General features: G+C 38.1%; 4 protein-coding genes across 5 annotated transcripts; 1 reads left to right on the forward strand and 3 right to left on the reverse strand.

The window, feature by feature from the left end:
* Positions 1–84: 84 nt before the first annotated feature.
* Positions 85–13979, reverse strand: LOC6561469 (dnaJ protein homolog 1). 2 transcript variants are annotated; one of them, XM_001988843.3, is made up of 6 exons: positions 13784–13979; positions 6709–6887; positions 6291–6639; positions 5987–6215; positions 5562–5919; positions 85–831 (listed from the first exon to the last, which is right to left on the reverse strand). In XM_001988843.3, exons 3-6 carry the CDS (start codon positions 6514–6516, stop codon positions 604–606), a joined length of 1041 nt encoding a protein of 346 aa, XP_001988879.1. In that variant the 5' UTR covers positions 6517–6639; positions 6709–6887; positions 13784–13979; the 3' UTR covers positions 85–603. The 2 variants fall into 2 exon arrangements, with proteins under 2 accessions (XP_001988879.1, XP_032592100.1); XM_032736209.2 differs by having other exon boundaries at positions 100–831; positions 5562–5931.
* A 513-nt stretch (positions 13980–14492) lies between these two features.
* LOC6561468 (queuine tRNA-ribosyltransferase catalytic subunit) lies at positions 14493–16075 on the reverse strand. The gene is made up of 2 exons (XM_001988842.3): positions 15821–16075; positions 14493–15758 (listed from the first exon to the last, which is right to left on the reverse strand). The coding sequence occupies exons 1-2, from the start codon at positions 15904–15906 to the stop codon at positions 14606–14608; spliced, it is 1239 nt and encodes a 412-aa protein (XP_001988878.1). The 5' UTR covers positions 15907–16075; the 3' UTR covers positions 14493–14605.
* Positions 16076–16137: 62 nt separating this feature from the next.
* LOC6561467 (RNA-binding protein 5-B) lies at positions 16138–21950 on the reverse strand. Its single transcript, XM_001988841.3, has 12 exons — positions 21737–21950; positions 21232–21618; positions 20950–21163; positions 20436–20505; positions 20089–20162; positions 19475–19552; positions 19272–19398; positions 18904–19140; positions 18262–18744; positions 16929–17787; positions 16473–16719; positions 16138–16409 (listed from the first exon to the last, which is right to left on the reverse strand). Exons 1-12 carry the CDS (start codon positions 21853–21855, stop codon positions 16293–16295), a joined length of 3012 nt encoding a protein of 1003 aa, XP_001988877.1. The 5' UTR covers positions 21856–21950; the 3' UTR covers positions 16138–16292.
* Positions 21951–22332: 382 nt separating this feature from the next.
* Positions 22333–25144, forward strand: LOC6561466. Its single transcript, XM_001988840.2, has 3 exons — positions 22333–23512; positions 23723–23919; positions 24282–25144. The coding sequence occupies exons 1-3, from the start codon at positions 22853–22855 to the stop codon at positions 25108–25110; spliced, it is 1686 nt and encodes a 561-aa protein (XP_001988876.1). The 5' UTR covers positions 22333–22852; the 3' UTR covers positions 25111–25144.

Genomic DNA, 25144 nt, shown 5'->3' on the forward strand with positions numbered 1-25144 from the left:
TAGCAATATAGGTATCATTAATATAACAAATTTTTAAATTGATTTCAATGCATTGCAAAAACCTAAACAAAATTAAACAAAAGCTTTTCATCGATTCATTTTTTACATGTTTGTTGTGTGTTTTTATTATACGTAGCTTTAATTTAGACAAATAAATTAAGAATTATACGATATAATAACTATGGTCAACTAATGTATTATTGCAACTTGATGGGGTGGGAGAGGAGTTGTTTTTTTTTTGTATTTTTTTTTATCCAAATGGAGTTTGTTTCAATGAGCAAAATTAGACGATACAAATTCCTGTAAAATTAATTTTTAAAAACACAAATTGAAAATGCGCGTCGAATCGAAATAAATCGAATTATTTGAATGATGACACATTCAATACTCATGAATAATGATGCAAAAAATAAAAAAAAAACATTTAGCATTTGATTGCGTAGTGTTTTTTGTTTTTTTTTTGCAGTTTTTAGTATGACTAACTAAAAGAAGACGTAGACTGTGTGTAGCTGAGTTGTTTGTGTTGTTGTTGTTTGTTGTTGTTTGTTTTTTTTTTTGGGTGAGTGAGTCGTTGTCGTGGTTAAGGCGGCATCCGAATTATCTTCATAACATGTCCCTGAGCACCTCCTTTTGCGCGGCAGTCAATTTCTCCGGAAATTGTATATCGAAGGCGACAAGTAGATCTCCCTTCCTTGTGGTATCCTTGGGAAAGGGCAGGCCATAGCCCTGGATGCGTTTCACAGTGTTCGGCTTAATGATCTCCTGCATGGTGCTGATGCGCAGTTTATCGCCGGACATTGTAGGAACTTGAAAGACAACGCCGCACAGTGCCTGAAATAGCGAAAACAAAACGTATCAATAAATAAATTGCTGTTACTATTGCTTGGGCTTATCAATCAAATACAATTTTGTTTGGAGCTATCCTACCCCCCAACCCACAACACCCCACCCCACCCACATAACATAACAACTCAATTTCCTGTAAATTGTTATTATACCACTAACAAGAAAAAAATAAATCGAAAGAGAAGAAAAAAAAAACTGGACAAACAAACGCACATGGGACTTAACTGGGGAATCTATCAATCTTTTTGGTAATCCTGTTTATGTTCTTAGTTGCCTCTTGCCACTTGCCACTCGCCATAGCAGCAGCATCAACATGTTTTGGAAATCGAAAGAAAATGCTCCCAATTCCGTTTATCGTCATCTTATTGCGTTTGCTTTTGTGTCTTGCATAAATCCTTTTTATGCTTTTTATGTGCCTAATTCGTGTTTAAACATGTTGTTGACATGTTTCTCCACTTCCTTTTCAGCCAAAATCCACACAAAGACATCTTCCCTGTTTGTCCACTTTTGGAGCACAGTAAACTCGCTGACGATTTCATTGAGTCAGCCCAGCTGACGTTCGATTTGTTTAATTGGCCCGCTAAAAGATAGCCATCAATCATGATTTGTATTGAAGGATTAGGCTTACTTTGTGGCCTACTTAATTAGTTAACGAAAAAGTTGCTCATAATTGAAAGACAACTGCTTTATGGCTTTCTCATCTATTCGATTAGATTCGTTGCGTGAAAGTGGAGTACAAAAGTTTTTCGTAATATATTATTGACATTTCTAAATGAATTCTTTAACAATCTAGCTCTTTAATATAACACATAGCTTTATTATCGCTTTATTTAAACTGGATTTTCATGGAATATTTTATGTTTACATAAATATAATACAATAAATCAGATACACCCTCCTAAAATAACTTTTAACGAGCTGTTGACAACTAAATCGCGACACTTGTCATATGTATACATTTGCATATATACATAAATGTACATAAATGTACATAAATGCATGCATATGTGTAGGTGCTTTGATAGCCAGTTACCCGCATCGGACAGTTTACCTAGGAACATGAAACCAAGTGAATAGTGCGAACCGCTGCCTCACCCAAAAGCGAGCATAAATAAATTGCGACAAAAGCAAAGTGCACACCTTATGAATATTTAAATATATGCATATGTATGTATTCGTCGAGTGGTGAATTTAAAGCGATGACAGCATAAACTGATGACGGCGGCACCAATAACAATAACAACAACAACAACCACAACAACAGAGGCAGCAAGCACCACTAAACCACTACATCGGCAAGCAAAATGCCACTGGTGACGTCGACGGTGTCGCTAGAATTGATATTTTTTAATGGAAATGTTAAAAATGTTGCTGTAACGCCACGAAACTCAACGAAAAGAAAAAAACTCTAAAGCCAAGCAAACAAAAAGCGACAGCTACAAAAATCTGTAACATAAAAACGCTTAAATACTTTGCTACCTTTTACGGAAGCTGAGCCATAAAAACCTGAACAAAAACCCAAAAAAACACAGGGAATACAAATGCGAATCGCACAATTCGAATACAAGCAACAACAACTGGAATCAGCTTGGAAGTGAATGGAGTGCTTAGAGTGGATGAAAGCCCTAATCCCAATATGACAATTGGTTGTGGAGTCTAACAGCAAAATATGGCAAGCATTACAGCATTTGCATCCAGTATAGGTAATTAAAATGTTTAATATAGGGTTTAAAAGAAAGCGACCAAATTTCGATAAATCGAAAAGTGGGCTTTATAAAAGATTATTTTTGCAAAAAATATCCTTGCATATTACAATAAGTGTCAATGAACAACTAAAAATATCCTTACTCGGTTTTGTTAAATGCTTTTTGATATTAAGTTTTAATATATTGTTTATACTCTCCGAATTTCTTGTATATAATAGATTCTATAAACATATATACGTTTGTTAAAGGTATGCGAAATGAATCCCTGCTCGGACACAAAACTTTTTCAAGTATCTAATAACTGGTCAACAAAAAATGCTTTAGAAGCAATTTAAACGATTTTTGAGCAGTTTTAGTGTTGGTATTAGTGAGTCTCGTTAAGGGAAACAGCAAACATAAAATACTTCAGTTTCCCGCGGCGCTAGACAATTATGCTTGCAAAACAAAAAAAAAAACTGGAAAAAAGTGTTTGAAAAACAAATCAACGACATTCAATGGCATGTCATAAAGCATTTGGTTGTCATTTTTTTGTTTTTTTTTTTGTGCTTTGTTTTATTTTTGCGAGTTGGCAATATTGAGGACGGTGACGACTGTCATCAAAATGCAAACGAAGCCGCTGAATGCTTTTTGTATTGAGCTACCAATTCAATGCAGCAGTCGAAAAGTTCTCCAAACCAAAAATCACAATGCCAATGGACAGACTATTTTTCAAACAGCAACAGCAACAACAACAATGATAACAAAATTTGTGACGTCTGGCCATCAGTTACACGACCATTCCAAAGACATAGGACAACACATAGCCAACAACAACAGCAACAATAATAACAATAACAACAACAGCAACAACACTCAATGCTTGTTTGGCATACATCAATTTTTTGAGGATAGCTTTCTGCATTCGCGAATGTCTGACGCAGACACTCGAAGCGTCAAATAGATATATATTTTTTGAATTTCTGTTTTTTGCCATTGAGCTCTTGAATTTGCATTCCATCTAAAATTTACGAGTATATATATTAAGTATTTCGATTGTACATCTACAATATATGCAGTAGGTCAGTGTCGTTGTGTGCATCGATATTTTAATGATCTCATTTCAATTGTGATTTATCCACACACAAACACACACACACACTGCCATTTAATATGTAACAAAAATGATTCGTTGCTTGTTACTGATTTGGAATTTATATTTGTATTTTAGCGTAAGCGATGATGTAATTTATGTCAGTTTTTAAACTTAATATACAGCAAACGCAACAAAAAAGAAAACATATTCTAAATTGTTGCGGTCAATTATGTGAAGCACTTTTATGGCGCTTTAATTGCTTTATGGCGCACTTTTTGTAAAACGAAGAATTCAAACTGAGTTTAAATTAAGCGCTGCAATAAATTCAACAAATTTTATTTTCGTTTTTTTACGACAATGTTGAAGTTGCAAATATACAAAATGCATGGTGTGAACAGAAAAGTCGATGTATTTACAGGTTTGCAACATTTTAAACTATAACTATAAGAAAACGGAATTTTCTAATAGTACTTTTGATATATCAAGAGAATTGAGCTGAAAGTCTTTCTTACAAGCATCCTTCTTATAAACATGCTTATGAGTAGTATTATAATATACCAAGTTTCCTAGGCTAATCTTGACCTGAAGTTTGCATTCCATCTCAAAACAATAAATAAACTCAAAGAAATTCGTGTAAAAAATGCTAAAAGTTTTATAATTGAGCAGCCATCATAATTATCACTATCCGAGACAAAAAACCGTGTCAAATATTTCTAAATAGAAACAGCAACATGACACTTTTAGCTAAACTGAGACTCTACCAATAAGGTAATCATAATTTATATTTAGACACATAAATCTATGAAAAATGAAAATACCACCAAAATGGGCAAACTGAGACCCCAAAACTATTTACTAAATTTGTCGCACTAACAAGCAATAAAATGTTGAAAATGTCAACATAGTTGGAGAGCAACTATTTAATCTAGTTAATGCAATTAACAATTTTAACATGACTACGGACTGGCTGGCTTGTAATTTTTTTTCGCTTTTTCTTTTTTTTGTTGTTGTTTGTGGTCATTAAAAATGGATGTTTTTTGGACGTTTGCCATATGCGAAGTTTGCGCCTCGACTTTTAACGCAGTTGGCTGTGAAAAATTTAACACCTTAGCGTCATGAACTGCCTACCAACAAGTCGCATTCAGTCGCAAGTGTGTACGTGTACGTGTTGGCCCGGCCAACTGCTGTGACCGCCTAATTGAAACTTGACCATGTTGACCAAATTCGCGCAGCCAACCAGCTCTCAGCTCTCAGCTCTCAGCGCTCAGCTATCGGCTATCGGCTCGCACCTCCCAGCGCCGAGGAGCTCCCAGGTCTCAAGCATTCAGTTCTTGACTCGTTTGCTGGTCTGGTCTGGCAGCTTCAGGTGCGTATATGGTAAATTTGCCATAACCATAACATAACGCTGATTTCATTATAATTTAATTTAGGCGCTGCTCGGCTTTAATTGGGCGCCATGCTGTGAGAACCCCAGGCTCCAAGCCGCCGTCTTAAAGCTGACATTTTTTTCAATAATACAAAACCTAAACGGTTGACAGCGGCATAACTTAAAGCTAAAGGGTTAGTTATTGTCGGCTATAATTGTCAGGACACCGTATAATCTGTTTTATATTTTACGAGCTCATTAAATCTGTTTTGTATTCTTATGATAAGAAGCGGGAAGCGAACAACAGATTGTCGCAAACAAAACAAACAGATGTTAAAGCTTAACCATTAACTCAATCCAATTCGTAAAGCAGTTGCAACCACTTCCTTTCAAAGTATTAATTGTCTATTCCAAGATGTAAGCCTAAACTTAAAATGATCAGGAAAGAGTCAATTAATTAACTAATAAAATAAATAATTATAAAGTTTTACAACCTTTTCAACTTCTAAGTCCCCTAATCCTCCCCCAATACTCGCTCTCAAGTAATATAGATAATTTTTGATGGACTCACCTGCTTGAGCGTTAGCCTCGCCGTATAGCGCAAATCACATCCTTCGCGCTTGAACATGGCATGTGGCTTATCCCGTATGATGAACACAATATCCGCTGGTATTTTGCCGGGCGCCTGGTCGCCTTCCTTTTGGAACGTGACTTTGGTGCCCGATTTCCAGCCGGGCTTAATAGATATTTGCAGGACTTTGTCCTCCTTCTTGGAGCTGCCATCGGCATGAACTACACGACGTGAGATTTTCATTTTCTTAACACAGCCATGATAGATTTCCTCCAGGGTGACATAGAGATCATGCTCGACGGGTGGATCCTGTTTCTGTTCCTTTTTGAACGGTGTGTGCACATTGAAGGAGTGTGATCTAAAAGAGGGTCTACGAATTCTTAGCAAAATATTTTACATCGAAATTGAAAGAGAAATAAAACTACCTGAAGGCGCTACCTAGTCCATGCCTAGAGCCGAGCCCACCAAATGGCGATGAGAAGAAATCGGGTTCCGTATCCAAATCGAAGACATTCTTATCGAACAGATTGTCGCCCATGTCAAAGAACGATGCAAACGGATTGCTGTTGCCAAAGAACTGTGTGAATGTGGCCCGTGGATCACCATGGAACTGATATGTAAATGTATTTTTACTGCCACCGCCATTACGAGCACCTGTTCACAATAATAGTAAGAATAAAATTATTACTATTGCTCTAGCATATATAGATGTTGTACATGTAAACTTACCGCCACTTTTCAGTCCATCCTCGCCGTATTTATCGTACACCTCACGCTTGTTTTTATCCGAGAGCACCTCGTACGCCTCGGCGACCTCTTTGAATTTCTCCTCGGCATTGGCTGCTTTGTTTTTATCCGGATGATAGCGAAGCGCCAGTTTTCTGTAGGCCTTTTTAACCTCATCATCGGTGGCAGTTTTAGTTATGCCTAAAGTCTTATAGTAATCTTTGCCCATTGTGTATATATATATGTGTGTGTGAGTGTGAGTGTGTGTAGGTGGTTTTGAGTTGCTTTATATAGTTATATGAAGTTCCCAAAAAAGGCGTCGTCTTTAATTCTATGCGCTGTGCTCTAAGACCTGTGGAACACAAATAAATATAATTATTAGTTATTTGATACTTGCGGCTTAAGTGTGATTATAACTTACTGTGTTTATATCATTTGTCTATTGTCCATATATACATATATATACATGTATATGTATATATATACATACATATATGTTTCTAGTTCCAGACGTTACTTATTTGCTATGATACTGCTCCATAAAATCTACTGCTTTCTATAATGGCACATACATGTTTGCTGATTTGTTGTTTTCTTCTTCTGTAAGTGGAGAAATGCGTTGGATTAGTTTTCAGTTTTGTCGATATACTTATTCAAATCGCCCATAAGTATTATGATAGTCGCCTCCATAGCGCACATAACGTCACAAGCCTTGGCCATGTTCAATGCTAAATCGCCCACGCGATTTGTTAAATTTAGCATTCGAGAGCGAGCAAAAAAAAAAAATAATAAATAAATAAAAAAAAAATTGGAAAAAGCTCAAAGATTGGGAAATTTGTTGAGAGTCGTATGACGAGTTGAGATATCTATATTTATGAAAACATACATTTAAATTAAATATTTGCGTATGCAAATTTCAAAAAGAATTAATATCATTTATTTGGCGTTGAAAACATTTAACAAATAAACAGCACAGCTGGCAAAACACACGAAGACGCCGGGAAACTCTTTTAAATGTGCATAAGACACATACAAACACACATTATATTATATACATTATATATATATATACTTATGTATATGCTTGGCATTGCGTACGCTAGCCAATTTGCATTGACCTTAGCGATAGCGCTAAAATTCCAATTAAGTTCAAAACAAGGCGCAAGAATGAGAATTGACGATGACATTTATGAATGTCTTCATTAAAATATGACAACAACAGATCATTGTGGTTCTACAAATATATATATAAATGATAGATATACAAATGGTTGACGAACAAGTGCTCGGATTCCCACATGTTATTTGAACTGTTCCTGGTTTGGGCTAAATGCAACCACAAAATAATTCATCTAATAGTTTCTTCTAGTTGCGGTTAGGCAAGCAATCACTCAAATACATCATATCGCAAACAATATTTTTAAAACTTAATCAAGCTTGGATTAGAGCAGCAGATGATGCTAACCACAGCAAAAAAAGCCGCGCTTGACAAATTAACAAAAACTTAATTAATAATATTAAATTTGAAGCTAATTAATATATAACTAATTAGAGTTAAGTAGGGACCTAAAATTTAAGATAGCAGATGAGAAATCTTTGTAAAATCGAAGTAAAAAAATCATTTTTTTCTGAACAAAAAAAGTAAACATCAAACTAAAGAAACTCAGCTGAGTTTTGATTGAGAATCCCGGCTGCATTCGAAATTAAAATACAAAAATAAATAGCTTAAATAAACTATAAATAGATGTCACCAAATAATAAACAATCGAAATCCAACCAAAATATGGAGCTCAGGTTAAGTTGTAATTCCCAACTGCCCTCAGACAAGTTCAAGTTGATGAAATTAATGCGATACGCAAGTCCAATTCATTAACATTCAACATGTCAACGCCTGACAATCCCGTCTCAATGCAATTGCTAGCCTTGAATTTAACTGATTTCATCTTGGAATAAAATTTAATTTTTTTCATTTTTTTTCTCTCAATTTTTTTTTTTTGTAATTTTTCAACATATTTTTTTCGCTTGAACAACAATATTTTCTGCTGGCAATTTGCTGCCTTGAATCCAAATCTGAATCCAAATCCGATTGCTCTATTCCACACACACATACATTTGTCTCATGGGGGGAGGGTGGCTGGGAGGTGCACACGCTGTCAATAATGCGCGCAATTTGGAGGATTGATGCGGTCAGCGCCATTTCATTCCAGACATTAGTCGAATGCAATATAGATGACGATATGCATATAATTTATATAGCCCGATATTTATCTATTTATCGATCATTGAATCGTGCCAAATGTGTGCCGCTATTCGTAAGGGGGGCGTGGCGTGGGCGTTGGCAAGGCCACCACGTCGTGAACATAAATTTAATTTTTTCCACACATTTTGACTCGGGCGAATTTTTGTTTTGGGTGACTAGAGTATAACAACTTTGTGTGTGGCCGAAAATAATTCTTGAAAATTATTACGCAAGGCAGAAGCTTGGAAAATATGTTCTTGTTCTTGTTCTTGTTGTTGTCGTTTTTATTTTCTCTATGTGTATATGCAAAAGTTGTGATTTTCTTTTTGACAATTTAATTCAATTTGCATTTTTCGCTCACGTTTCGTTTGGTGCTTGTTATTAAATTATTAACAACATTCACATTGTTCGTGCGAAAATAATAAGTGTTGTCTGGATATAAATTCATGCTGATACGAATATTGTATGAATATGTATTCAAACTCGACCCCCCATTGACAATTACAACATGTTTCTGCGTGGGCGAGACTTCCGCATAAATTATTTACATACACACATACACACATCCACACAAACACACTCACACACCCACATACACACACACACACAACCGAATTGAATTCGTTGCTTATTGATTACAATATAACATTTGTTTAATAATTTATGGCAATTGCATATGCAAATGTATGTGTGTGTGTGTGTGTGTATGGTATGTCAATAGTATGGTATATAATATATACGTAAATAGTATTATTGTAATGTTTTGTATACTCTGTCAATATGGGTAATTACAACTCATTGATAGAAAAATTGTCTTCTTTTTTGTTGGTACTCAAACTCAAAAGTAAATTATTTAATACAAAAATGTTAATTTAGAAAGCAATTTTAGTGAGAACATTTGATACTTTTGATACTCCTGAATTATCTTCACTCATCTTCGTATTCAACAAGCAAAGAAGTTATTCAATAAACTAGTCATCCACACAAGAAAGGGTATTTCATAGTCTGCACTCCATATTAAAATCATTCTGAAATGTTTTAATGTCACTTCTTTTATAATGTTTTTGTTACCATTTTTGCATATGTGCAATTTCAATTTCTATTTATACAACACACACAGATACACTAAACACACTCACTCACACACACACACACACACTCACACACACACACACACACACACTGAAAGTACACTGTAGATCTGTGTATCTGTGTGAGCAAAAATTAATAAATTGTCGTAGGTTATGAGGCCAGCGCAAAAATGATGGCGCCCCGTGCACTCTAATTGAATTGAACTTGATTTATAATGCCGCGCTTTACTTTTTATCCACTTTTTGTGATCGCAACGGCCTCTCAAATCATAAATTTGCAAAAGCAAACGCAAAACTAAAAACGCATTTTTTTTGGAGGGGGCAAAACACAAATTTTGAAAAATATATTGCTATGTGATTTATGGCCAAGCTTTAAGGTCTAATTTATGAGAGCCAAAATGACCGCTGGCATATAAGTAAAATATGTTGAAAATAATGTGTTCGATAAGCTTAGCGGTTCAATTTGGAAGTGGAACATAATCGCCCTGGAACGAGAAAAAGTTTCAACCATATTGTCTCAATATGTGCGTACATATATATAAATATATATATATATATATATATATATATATATATATATATATGTATCTCTATGTATCTATGTATCTCTCTCAATCTGAACAAAATCTTTGTATGCCAAGAAACCATTCAAAATTGGAAAAAAAAAACTATTTTTAAAACTATGTAACAGTCAGAAGGAAGCAACACCAACCCCATAAGGTATATATATTCTTGATCAGCATCAATAAGCGAGTCGCTAGATATTATAAAAGCTAGAGACTGTATACTCCTAGTATAAGTTCTCCTATATCATAAGCCGACTAAGTTTATGTAATTTTATCGCTTTTTTCCCCGTACCAAAACAAATCGATTACCACAATTATACAAATATTCATATAATATTGACAAAATACAATTAATCAAGATAGTTTGAGAAACACGGAAGAAATTCGTATATTCATAGTTACACACATATGTATATGTATACGAGTATATATATATATACAGTGTACACTTATGGAGAAGTAAAGACTTGGGTTTAGGGGCATCCTTTTTACGATCTCTTTCGGTCAGAGCCTTTTTAATTGTTTTGTAGATGTAACTAATCAACAGTTCGAGGGAGCACAGCATCATCTGTGTAGACTTAACGCAACTCTGAAATTTTAGTTTTCAAGGTTGGTGAACTTTGTTTTGTGTTGTTCTCTCCCACTTGACCAACTCGATTTTATTCAACTTGAGTTAAGTTGAGTTGAGTTGAGTTGGGCACAATGTGCCTTCATTCACTCTCGCTCTCTGCTTCAAAGTCAACAACTGTCTCATTCATTGACAACCACATTTCGTTGTTGTTGTTCTTGTTACTCATTTGTGCTATTTTTTTGCCATATTTATTTTTTTGTGTTTTGTATTAGTCAAAAATCAAGCAGCGTGAAGTTTATTCACCCACGTTTTGCAAAATAAATTTTTGTTGAACAAAGGTAGCCAACATAAACATTAAACCAAACATAAAAACCAACCATAGCATTTAGGCAAACAGACGGAACCAAAAAAGCAATATTTAAAAAAATATATATATAACAAAAATATTAACTACAAATACTACAATTTCTAAATTTGATTCCAAAATTTTGTATTGTGGGTGTTTCTAAGCCGCAAATCCGTTACGAAAATAGACGAAATGACTAAGCGCAATTTAGTGTTTTGGCGGCCTTTTACCTGTCTCCCACATGCAAATGTGTATGAAATGTTTTTGGAGAAAACATGTGGCAGGCGTTTTTTTTTTCTTTCTTTTTTTTGGACTGAATCACATTTTGGAATGGCGCTCGGTCCATGACGTTGCCTTCAGTTTGAGAGTGTGACGAAAATTCTTTGGAAAATCGTGGGAAAAAGTTTAAAATACACTGAAAGCTCTAAGTTAAGAAATTTCCGATTGTATGTGTTCTAAATCGATTAAGATCAAAGCTGAAGCCTATGTTTTATTATTATGATCAATAATGGACTATTAGAAAAATTATAGTTTCAACATATTCTTATTTCCAGAGAATACAATTTCAGAGCAAGCCCTGTATTTAGTTACAATAACTTGGAAAAATCAAAAAGCACACAGAACAAAAATTCTTTAATCGAAATTCCGTTTCCGCTTAGTTTTGCATTGTATTTCATATGTAAGCAAACAAAGCAAGCCGTGTATATTTATGCAATTTGCATAGACTAACTGTGAGAGAGAAAAATACAAACAAAAATAGAAGATTTTAGAATTTTAAATTTGATGGCCAAAATTTGCATATTCCACTATGAAAACTTGTTTTCATTATTGCATTTTATTATTATTGCTAATGGAATAATTTTTGTGCTCAAATTGTCTTTGTTGCACGATACAAATTTCAATAAATTGTAAATAAATTTCCATTATTGAATCCCTACATTATATATTATTCAATCATTTCAAACATTTATCAGCACTTCCTGGGCAATAAAAAAAAACAAGTAACATGAATTAATTATGTTAGAGTTTTAACAGTTGTAAAATGCGAAACGTGACAGCGTTAAAAAAAATCGGATTAATTAAGTACAAAAAGAGACGAAAAAGCTCTTAAAGTGTATTTTCCTATGCTTTGGCTACGATTATATTGCCTAATTTGCGAGCCACAGCCACACAATACAGTTCTTCGTGCTTATCTGCTCTCTGCTTATTTATGACGAGCTATGTTTTGTGTTCTCTGTTTTTTTTTTGCGGCTCATTTGATTCAAGTGTGGCAAATTAAAAAACAACAACAATAACAAGACAAGCAGAGGCCATGCACTGGCCACCGCCTACGTCTGCGCCGCCCACTCAGCAGCTGTTCAAAGAGTTGTGAACGAGAGAGAGCGCTCGATCTGTCTCTCTCACTCTCTCAACAACAAAAAAGAGACAGCGAGAGCGCAAGAGCGGGTGTGATGCGTTCTTGTGTGTGTCATAATTTAAAAATACAAATAAAAGCTGCAGAAACGATAGACTGCTAACGGTAAAGATTGACAATCTGCATGCTTGTTGTGTGTGTGTAAGTGATTATGATTATGATTACCGTTCTCTCTCTCATCTTCACACACGCACACACATACAAGGCAAACACATTTGTTTTTCTTGCTTTTTATTTCTTTTGCCACTTTGCTTTGGAGGCCAACAATCTTCACAATCTTTTTTCATGATTTTTACTCTTGAATCATAATCGCTGTTTACTTTGATATTACTATTATTATTATGGCCATAATAGAGAAGTGTGAAAAATACAACATATAATTTTGATTTTTGATAGCAACTCGTATAGGTCTCATAAGAAACACGTTCTAATTGGATGAATTCACCTGCAGCTCCAGGCTCTAAATTACAATGTGTATATAGATATGTGTATGTACATGTATTAGTGCAGGCAAAGCTTTTTACACACAAATCTCTTCGCGCACACTTAAAGTGTGTGTGTGTGTGTTTACCAATTGGCTGCCTGCGTTTGTTCCAAAGAATTGCCAAAGAAAATCTCGAATATAAGCAAAAGCAGCAAAATCGGTTTGGTGAGGAAAGAAAAACACACACGAAAATAACTAAAATATGCTAAAAATAAAACATTATTTAAAGAAATGAAACCATGAAAAATTAAAAACACACAGGCCAAAAACCAAAAGTAAAGCGATGGCTGGCAAAATATAAATTATCAAGAGAAACGAAAATGAAAATTAGGAAAATTTCGGTAGTGGTAAATGTACTAGTTGGACTTTGCCTAACTTGCAGATAATCATCTGTGAAATGGGTTTCTCAATTGCTGTACACGTGATTAGATTGGGATTTGTCTGTTACACATTCCAATACGAATTGAACTTATGCTCAAAAGTTTGCGACAGAAACTCGCAAAATTTCAAGCCATAAAAAGCACTTTAAAATGCACAGTTTTATCTGTGTGTGTGTGTGTGCTGGTGTGCATGCATATGTATTTATATATGTATGTGTGTACTTTGTTATTTTGCTTTGACCACATTTGGCAACACAGGCAGCAAACGTCACACGTTAAGAACACACACATACACAAACATTCGCACACAGCAACAACAACTCCAGCACCAACTCACACTACACACGCAACACTTGCAATTGTTCTTGTCGTTGAAGCTATAAGTGAACAACAATAATATCTTACAATTGGTAGTGGCTTCACAAAATCTTGTATCTGTTTTTATATTATGTTGTATTATTATTAGCGCGATAATTCCTTAGTGTATTAGCCGAGAAAAATGCGTAGAATGGGCGCTTGGAAACCGTTAGAGCGCAACAAACGACGACAACGACAAGCGAGCGAACGATCGATCTTACCGACGACGACGACGCTTTGAGACTCACTGAAAGCCCTGCCAGGCTACGAGTGTTGTCAAACGCCTGCTGATCTCTGTCTCTGACGCATGCATGCACAGAGAGAGAGAGAGCGCCAAGTGAGAGAGATAGATAGACGGAGACAGAGAACAAAGTCGCACATTTTTTCTTTTTTCGGCAGACGAATGTATATAGAATGTCTACACACACACGCAGACACACATCTGTGTCTAGTATGTTTGTAGTATGGACATATTCAAGTACCACATACACACACACACACGGCATGCAAGAAAAGCGAAAATAGAGTGCAAATTGGAAATGAATTGATCCTCTTCTATGTGCGAAGTTCGTTCTCACATGCGTCATGTGTGCGCAGCTTTTTCCCATAGGTGAGTTCAGAGCTTTTTAACGTTAGACACCGAAATAAAAGCTTGACGCTGTAATAGCAAATACGGAGACTTCTTAATACCCTTACTGATTGAGAATATTACTTTAAATGGCAATTTGAAGAATAAATAATTATTAAAAGGTTTATATTTTGTTTAGTCATATTGGATATTTTATTAGAAATGCTCTTACGTTCTTAATTTTTACACTTTCCTTTTTCATATACAAATGTAAATACGTCAATTGTAGGGTATCAATTATTTCAGTTTACCAACTGCTTGCTACTTTCGCCGGCTCCTTCTCCTTTCGTTGAATCAAGTGCCAATTCAATTTTTACAGCTTTTAATGCTTCACGAATCCAATTGGGAATCGGTTCGCTTCCATAATGCCTTTCCATAAAATCGCGCACAAATTGTGGAAATTTATCGTGTTGGATTGCTTCACGCATGGAGCCCATCAGGCGCAGCTGATAAGCGACATTGTGGACGCTGAGCAGGGAGCACGAAACACTCTCGTTGGTGGCAATGTGGTGGAGATAGGAACGCGAGTAGCGTCGACACGTGCCACAGCCACAAGCCGCATCAATGGGCTCCATATCGTGCTTATATTTCTGATGCTTCAGATTCAGCTGTCCGCTGTCCACCAAGGCGCAACCAAAGCGCGCAGTTCGCGTGGGAAACACACAATCGAACATATCGACGCCGAGGGCAACACACACAACCAAATCTGCGGCAAATCCGACGCCCATCAAATAACGAGGTTTATCACGTGGCAAGTGATCCGTGCAGACATGAACCATACGCCAAAAGTCGTGTTTGCTCTCACCACCACTTAACCCACCAACGGCAAAGCCACGCACCTGTCGCTCCATTAAGGCACTCACACATCGCTCCCGCAACGGAATCTCCAATCCACCCTGGACAATGGGAAACAGAGATTGGTCGTCGTCGCGGGCGTGGGCCTTCAGGCAGCGATCCACCCAGCGTATGGTGCGTTCCATGGCCTCCTCGACGCGTGGACCCGTTGTCGTCGTCTTCACCACATCGTCCAGCTGCATCATGATGTCCGCTCCAATGGCATTCTGTATTTGCATCGAGTGCTCCGGCGTCAACATACACTCACTGTTATCGAAGGGCGAACGAAAGTTGACTCCCCGCTCATCGATCTCCGCCAGCTGCAGCAGCGAAACCATCTGAAATCCACCCGAATCTGTTAAGATCGCCCGTGGCCAACCCATGAAATTGTGCAATCCGCCGGCGCGTTGAAGTGTTTCGATGCCGGGTCGCAAACCCAAATGATAAGTGTTGCCCAGCAGGATCTGGCAATCCAGTTCGATGAGCTGATCTGGCAGTACGCCTTTCAGTGTGCCCTGTGTACCCACGGGCATAAATACCGGCGTGCGCACTTCGCTGTGTCTACATAAAAAAGCAATAAACAATAAAAACCACATTGCAAATTGATCTTTCAAAATGTTTACCTCAGCATCATTAGGCCAGCGCGCGCCTTGGACACGGAGCACTCGGCCACAACCTTGTAGGTTAGGGGTGGTATTTTGCTACCCATTTAAAACACGTTTATTACAATTACTAATAATTTATTAATAATAATAATAATACAAAAACACGTGCTACACAAAACGTAAACAAATCGCCTGCGCTGGCAAGTGTGACCGCATATCGCAAGCATTAAAATAACCAGCTGTTGCGCCGATTATCATTTATTATCGACGCTATTTCACTAGAGGTAAATAAATTTATATTTTCATATAATATGTTATATACAATTATTGAACTAGGCGTATTTAAATAATTTATGCGTTCGCTACCACATTATATAAAGTTGTGAAAATTGAGGTATACAATTTGTTTGTATGCATAAATATATGATATAAAATCAAACCTAATAATAATATATGATCAATAATATAAACAATAAATAATTAGTTAATGTTAAGCGTTCTCGTAACGAGATTTCATCATTTTCTTAATGTACGTTTTGTAATCGTCGCCAGGCGCCAGAGTGCCGCTCTTGTTGCCCAATCCCACGTTGTTCGAGCGCGCCTCAGCCTGTAAAATGAAATAATATTAAATCATGTAAATGATTTACTCTTCTTATTGCAATTATCAAACCTCAATGATTTGTGTGCGTCCCTGGTTCTTGCGTCCCAGTCCCTGGCCCTCGGACCAGCCCATTTTCTGGAGCAGACGATTGCCCACATTGTTGGAGCTGATGGGCATTGCAGGCGTTGGTCCAGTCTCTTTTTTTCGTGTCTGCATATTTTTTATCTCGTGTTCAAAGCGCTCACGACTCCGATTCGGCGGCGGTGGATCGCCCTCACCATACTTAAGGCGACGCTCCTTTGCACGATCCCGATAGCTGTGAAGGGGGAGGATTAGCAAAAATTTCAAAATTGAACTAAGAAAATTAAATAAAAACTAAGAACTAAAAATATGTACAAAATTCGCTAAAAAATCAAAAATTAATTTTCTATTATATTTGCTAGAGATCAAATTTAAGGGTTACATATAGATAGAGAAATATATAATTTCTAAACTGTATATATACTTAAAAATCTTAAGACTTACGACAAGCCCGCATTAGCTACATCATCGCCAGCGACGCCGGCAGCGTTCCCCATGTTGTGCTTGGCAAGATTCTCCTTGTGCAAATTTGACATTTTTAAATGCTTCTGCAGAATATCGTGGGATTGAAAGGCACGCTTGCAGAGCAGACAGGTCAGCTTCTGAAAGTCCACATATTCGCTCTCATCTATTGGCCCAGGTGCTGATGTAGGTCCAGGTCCAAGACTGACACCTGACTGTGCGACGACACTCTGTGCGCCTGCGCCGCTGTTGTCTTCCTCGGAATCGGAGGCACCGCCATAGGCATTCATCAGTTTATTCATGGGTGCAGCCGCTGGTGGTGGCACATAGTCGTTCAGCTTGCCACGTTCCTTTTTCTCGAGTATGGAGAAGCCGACATCGGCATAGGCACCGGCGGCACCGCGAGATGTGCTCGGCCCCTCGCTTGGATCACCGCGTCCTGGCAGAATGGGCTGTGGTGTGGCCACCACCGTATAGTCTTTTTTCTGATTCAGCTGTTTGGCCCATTTCTCCATGTCCTTGACGATCTTCTTGGCCACCTTGACCTTGTCATGCTTGTTGCTGCTGCCGCTATTGTCCTTATCCTTGCCCTTGTCCTTCTTCGACAATTCCTCATCCTTCTCAGCAGGTGACTCCTTCGCAAGGGATTCCCGCAGCGCCGCCTGCGTTGAGGCAGGTGTGGCAAGTATATAAGTACTACGCCGCTGATCCCAGTACAAATAGGCGCCCGTCTCATTGTTGTAATAGTACTGCGAGTGCGCATCATAATATAATCCCGTGCTGGGATCGTAATAGTAGCCAGACGTCTCATCGTACTGATACCGAGTCACATCGGGAGTCGCTAAAATGGGTAAACAAAAAGTGCATTTTGTTAGAAATCAAAAATGCAAAAATCCGTTAACTCAAGAAAACTCAATGTTAAGTAAAACTCAACGAAAACTTAACGAGACGCCCAAAGTTTCGTTCAGTTGAGCTTAAGTCGGCTTATCGTGACTCGTGTGTGGGAACAAGTTTCGTCGTTGAACGACCAATGGGATCGTGTTGCCAATAATAAAACTTGTTGAGTCAACCTTCTCTGGCGGAGATGCAGCATAAGAGTTAAGCAAAAAAAAAAATCTTTTCTCTGGCAAAGCTGACTGAACACAGAATAAACTCAAATCTATTTCAAGTCAACAGCAATCATGTGTGTCATGCAAGCTTGATCGCTTGAGCTTGAGCTTGGCTAGTTCGGATTTTGTTCGTGTAAGAACGAAGAAGACGTTCTATGGGTTTTAATCAAAAAATACTCAAATTGAAATTCAATAATTGAACTCACGATAAGTTTTGCCATCATTGCCCCTGGGCGCAATCACATTTTGTGCGGCAAACGTTGCCTTTACCGCAGCAGCGGCATGCGCTGCAGCTGTTGCAGCCGCTGTTGCCGTTGTCTCAATGTTGCTCATCTTCTTCTGCTTGCGCTGGATGGCGGAGAGAGCGACAGCTGCACCCGAATTGGCTTCGGTCACTTGTCGCTCACCCGTGCTGCTCAGCTGGCCGCCCTTCTTGATCTCGGCCAGATAGTAGTCCGTGTAATACTGCACATAGTGCGCATGCTCTGCCGGGGTTGAGGCATACAACGAGGCACTGTATTCGGCCAGACGGGGCACATCCCCAATTGTATAGCCACCACCGATGGCTTCCGATGGCGGCACAGCGACCACATCACCGTTGTGGTGAATGCTGCCAGCGGTTCCGCTCTGAGAGGTCGACTTCGGCGGTACTGGACGACTTTCCAAGTCCATGCAATAGCTGATGCAGACTGTAATAAAGAAATCAGAGATTAAAGAGGCAATTCAAAGTATTCCATTTGAGAATTAAATACTAAATAAAAAGATACTTTTACACTAATTTGAGTACCTCAAAAATATAATAAATACATTAACTTTATTTTTATTTTTTTGCAGTATCTTCAACTTACCATCACGATCATCGATGCGCAGCGGAGGATCCAATGTGGTCAGAGCATTATGCACATCCATGGAATCGACGAGTGTCTCAAAAATGAGATAACAAATGCCGCGAGACGTTTGAGTGAGGGTATCGCGACTAATGAGCACTTTATGTATGGTTTTGGCCAGCTTAGGCAGCACCTTTTGGAGAGCAGTTAGGACGCTCTCCTCGTTGGTCAACGCGTCCAGATTGCGCAGCATGATCTCTGCATTGAATTTGGGGGGAAGTGGTGGGGAAATACGTTCCAGTTAATATCAAACAAAAAAAATTCAACAAGAAAAATCGCTCAACGGAACAATTGTAGGGCAGAGTAAAGTTGGTAGTTGGTTAGTATACTTTTTGTAAGAATCGGGCTAACTTCATCGATGCCTTCACCACCGCCAGAGAAGATGCTTTCGCTTTCCGCTCGCGATGCCATGCACATGAAGCAGGAGAAACGTCGCTTGAAATTGTAGACGCCACACTGGAAAGAGCAAAAAAAGCAAAAATCAGATATAGTTCATCTAGCTGGACAAGATTAATCCATATATTATCCATACCTTAACGCAATGCCAATCGGTGATGCGTTTGTGGCTATATTGCAGCGAGACACGTTGATCGCCCAGCTTGAGGGTGCCCTGAATGGAAGAGAGGAAGACAGAGAAGAGATGGACATCGATTAGTGATTGATAGTTGGGGTTGGCATATGTTGCACAGAGTACACAGTCACCAGATCGCTTCTGTGTGCTTTAAACGCGCGCAGTTGTTGTTTGTTCAATGTTGTTGTTTGTTGTCGTTGCAGTTGCTGTTGTTTGTTGCTGTTGCATTTTTCTCCACAATAAACGCAATCAATGGAAATGTTTACATTAAGTTCAGTTCCCGCCAGAAACAATCATATATATTTGATAAAACCAGACGGTTGTACACCGAAATGGAAAGTTCTAAAAAATAATTGGGGTCTAAGGTGGAAATTGATGCACAATATGCCATAATATATATATATATATATAATATAATACGATGGGGATGCGATACCTTTTTGGTCTTTTGCTGTTTGCTGTTGTTAATGGTGAACATTTGGGAATATTGGGGAAACTGAACTTAAGGCAGACATATTTCATAATTATTGATGTCGAGTTTTTGGTTTGCTTGATTTGTTTCTTTGTTGTGATACCTGAGTTATTTCCATCCAACGTGTTGCTTCCTCAACGGTATTAAACTCGACAAATGCGAAACCGCGTGATGCACCTAAATTTTAGATAGAAGCAGATACAAAATGTTTTTGTCAAAATATGTTGTTTGTTTAATATTTTTGTAACATTTTGGGTATTTTTGTATAGTTGGTTTTGATTGATTTTTACTGGAAGGCCAAGTATGTATATTCAATTTGGTTGCTGGTGCGAACTTTGCCGGACTACTGCCAAGTTAACACAAGAGAAAACTTACGCCACGTGTGTTTATATTTGTTTTACTACATAAAGCTAACTTAGGTAAAGCATCTGCATCGATATTGTAACCCACCTGTTGGTCTTTTCCGTATCAGGCGTATAGATGATGGCTCCATATTCACTTGTATCAGCGCGCCCATAATCTGTAAAGCAATTAGACAAGCATTAATACTTTTAATAATTAAAGGTGGTCACTTAAATATTTGAAACTTGCATACCTTATAATAATAAAATACACAGAAAGAAATAACCATAATGGAATATATAATATTACATTACAAAATAACATGAAGAAGCACAATACGATTTGTATAAGCAAACTAATTAATCTGTAACGATCACATTTTAGATTTCTATTTGTTACACGACTTTAAGACGTTATTCAAAAATCAAAACAAGAAAAATATTTTTATGTATTCCAAGTTTTTATGCTATAAGTGTAAAACCCATTTCACAGCAAGTGCAATTTAGTAGTCTATTCTCAAAATGAACCAAACTCGAAAGTAAAAAGCCGTATAAAACAAATCGAATCTATTAGATTTCTAAAGCCTATCTTGAGCAGCTGCTCTCTGCTCGCGTCTACTCACGTCCGCCTCTGTGATGTGCTTTTTCAGACCAAATATTATAATCTGGTTGAGGGCCTCGTTGCTCGTCCTGACGTGATTGCGACGAAACTGGCTATCGTCGCTCTCGTCACTGTCGTATGTATCTGCGTCCGATGGACACCGTCTGTCACGCTCCCGACTGTTGACAGTTGTTGCAACGCCGCTGCTATTGCCATTATGTGCCCGATAATCGCGGCTAATCGAGAAGAGAGGGACAGTTTTCGTGAGAATTTCTTGGATTATAAGGAGGACATCAAGTGGTACCTTCTCTCTATGCCACGCTCATAGTCTGAATTGCGATCGCGAGGATCTCGTTCATAGTTTTTCCAGCGCTGGTCACGCTGATCACGATCACGCTCCCTATCACGATCACGATCACGCTCCCGGTCCCTATCCCTATCGCGCTCCCGTTCACGCTCGCGATCACTATCGTAGTTGTCGTCGCGACGATTGTGATAATTATTATTGCGCGAATTGTTGTTGAATTTGCTGTTGTAGTTTGTGGCGCCACGCTGCTCCTCGACATAGTCCTCATTGATTAGATCCCGATACAAATCCTTGTCGGCGCTGCCAGTGTTCCGATAATGTTCGCGACTACGCGAACGCGTATTCCGTCGCTTGTAGCTGCTCGCCTGCTCCCGATTCCGCTCGCTGCAAAAAACACAAATTCGCAAATCAATAAAAATCTATTTTTATATAACTATATACACCACTATATATATAAATATATATATATATATATATGTACATGAGTTGTTGCTCTGCTTACCGGGAACGCGAACGGGAACGACTATGGCGTCTGTATAGGTTATTGCCGCCGCTGTTATTGTTGCCCCCAGCGGCGCTGCCACCAGAAAAGCTGCGACCATATCGCGAATGCGACTCCATGTTACGCGTACCTGCTGCTGCTCAAATCCTATCAAATCCAAATCGTTAGCAAATGCAACAATTTGTACGGAACGCTTTTATTAAGCGAACTCTGGATTGAAACGAGAGAGATTATTGTTAAGCACTATGTTTTTTGTTATAATAAACAATAGGCACACGCACAATACAGTTTATGGAAAAAAATCTCGGCCTTCTACTGCCATTCACACAAAATGCCTACTACTGTTCGTTGTTATCGATTTTATCATATGTATTAAGGAAACGGTAAACACGAGTTCTTTAATATATATTGAGTGATGAAAATATAAATATTTTTTATTTTATTTAAGAAAAAAAAACTTTATTTAAGTGTACAAAAAATTACCGTAGGTATCTAATATCGATAGCTCTCAGTGGCGTAATCTTCTAAAATGAAGTACTCTTGAGCAGTGCTGCATAAAACACACTGTGATAAATTACAGTTTATGTGGAAGAAGAAGCACTGACAAGCAAGCGTCCCATCACTAAGCATACATTTCATAGTGGAATCACATCGTTAGAAAAGTAACTGCGTACAACATTTGGGAGCCTTGACCTTGTTTACTCTCAGCTACGCTTCGAGTGCTAAGAGCGGAGACCTGGAGACCGAATAAAACATTTTGCAACTTTGTCGCTTAGTGGTTCCATTTGAAATTATAATTATACTCCTATGTGTTTGTTTTTTTTCTTTTTTAATCCCATCAACAATTTGCTGACTGCCTGCGGCTTAAACTTTCGAAGTTAATTATTCGTGAACAGTGCTGCAAAATGTCCAAACGCTACACGATATATCGATTGTAACGCAGCTATCGATTTATTTAGGTTACTTGTGCAAGCTTGTTGGGGAAAAACCAACTTAGAGTAATTTTCATCGAAATAAAACGAAACATCCCCCGAGTAACGCAATTGACGTAAACAGAATCAATAAACAAACAAAGCCAAGCGAACACCGCGTTCAGTGTGAAATAAATTGTTAACAATGAAGAAAGTGCTTTTAACGAAAACACAGCACATACGTGTGACTGCCCCAGATATAATAAAGAAACTTCAAAACCCTCCCGTAACAACATCATCGACCGCAGTAAATAATGCGTCAAGCATACGTGGATTGCATATGCCAACGAATGTAATCACCAACACGTATATGCAACGCAAATCCTTTCAATCAATCTACGAGGAAATATTCAAGCTGTTAATGCGCCTGCCCGACAAGGCCCTGCAGCAGCGCGTTATCGACGCTATCAATGGGCGGAGTGATAAGTCAGCCGCCGCTATCTTTGGCCCCCATAATCAGTGCAAACAGTGCTCCCTTAATGAGCAAAAACCCCAAAAAGTGAATGCGTCAACACAAACTGAAACCGAAACGTTAACAGAGATTAAACTCTCGGCTCCCCGCGAAATTCTTGAAGAAATCGATGAAACGACAACGGCTGCTATCGATGGGAATAAAGAGACGACAACAGCAGAGAAGGCTAGTGAGGCAACAAGCGTAACGAAACCGCGAAAACGGGGACGAAAGCGCAACACATGTGTGCCACAGGTCGTCAAGCGATCGGCGGCCCAAATGGCCTTGCAGGAGCGCGAAGACAAACAACTGACCCCATTGCCCCCCGTCAAGAAGAATAAACTGGATGATGTCGTAAGAAATTTGTACACTTTTTGATCAAATTGATCACATTTTAGAGTTTAGTTTTCATTCATAAAAATTTGCCTTGAATTAAGTTTATCAATCTTTCAAGTTATTATTCTACCTTCGATATCAGAGTATTAAAGAGACATAGTATAGTCTTTAATTTTGCTTTTAACATTCATAATACTAATATTTAATGTTTTTCTCTTTTTTAACCAGGTACCCAGTCCAGCTTCAAAAACATGTGACGTACAACGTCGTGACTCTGAGTTGTCGAATGGTCTTGGGGATCTAAATTTCGTTGAGATGTGCTTTCAAATGGATAATTACATCAACAATGATAATGAACGCACAATTCTAACCAAAATGGCCAATGAGCTGGTCGGCGCTCATATTATGTCCGAGGAGGGTTTGCTGTATGTGTTTTCTGTATTCAATTTATGTTGATTTAAGCTGAGACATTGAATTAACAAGAATATATTATGTGTCACACATACGGAATGAGTCTTTTAAATATGTACAAATATAAATAGTATTGCAATTAGATATGTGTATTTTATTATAAACTTTGACTGTATCGGCACTCGAATCGATATATACGTATATCTTTTCAAACATAGAAATATATCTATAAATCGGCAAAGCTCATAAAATGTACTCGATCGTAATTTTGCTATTTCAAACAATTTGTCAATTCAGCGTCTCTTTGTTCTTACCCTAGTCTCAGATGAGCCAACCATCTAACTATTTCCTTTGTTTATAATTATTTTTATTGCAGACCCATACATGATGCAATTTTAATCGGCGATGTTCATGGCGTACAGCGACAGGTTTTTGTGTGGTCCAAGCTGAAAAATATGACTGATTTCAATGATTTAGTGAGTGCCGATGGCGAGGATTGCCTTCAGCTGGCATTGACCAATGACTGTGAGCCGGAAATAGTTAAGGTACTGCTCAACGCGGGCGTATTGCCCAATTATATATATGATGATTCAAATACGGCGGTGCACATATCGATTATCAATAATATACATTTGGAGTCGTTGCGCGAACTAATGCTCCAAATCGACCTGAATTTACTGCTGCAGACCAACGATGATGGCTACACAGCGCTCCACATTGCCGTGCGACACAATCGCTATAAGATGGCCGAGATCATGTGTGACATCATCGATCAGCGGCAGCTGGGCGCACCTATCTATAGACGGACCATAGATGAAGATCAGGAAACGAACAACGAGCAGTGCGCCAAAGCTGTCGAGACGAGGGACGAGAAACGATTTGCGAAATTCTATGAGAGAATCTGCGATCGATTGGAGCACAACACGGAGAAACTGCTGAGACGGCAGCTGAAGCATGAGATTCTGAATGCGAGCGAAGCTCGGGCGGGCAACACTAGTCTATTCTATGCCGTCGAAGGCGATCTGGAACATATATGTTACTTCCTATTGGCCCATCTGAGTAATCCCGATGAGGAGAACCTCAGCGGGCATAGTCCAAAAACTTATCATTATGAATTTGCGCGTGTTTTACGCATCAATTTAAAAGTATCTCGCATCATGGACAAGGTGGTTGGTATATTAAATGGTAAAACAACAACGAGATGAAATAGATTGTATAAAATATATTATATTTATTGTT

The sequence above is a fragment of the Drosophila grimshawi genome, unplaced genomic scaffold (assembly GCF_018153295.1).
Source record: "Drosophila grimshawi isolate 15287-2541.00 unplaced genomic scaffold, ASM1815329v1 contig_1377, whole genome shotgun sequence".
NCBI classification, from domain to species: domain Eukaryota; kingdom Metazoa; phylum Arthropoda; class Insecta; order Diptera; family Drosophilidae; genus Drosophila; species Drosophila grimshawi.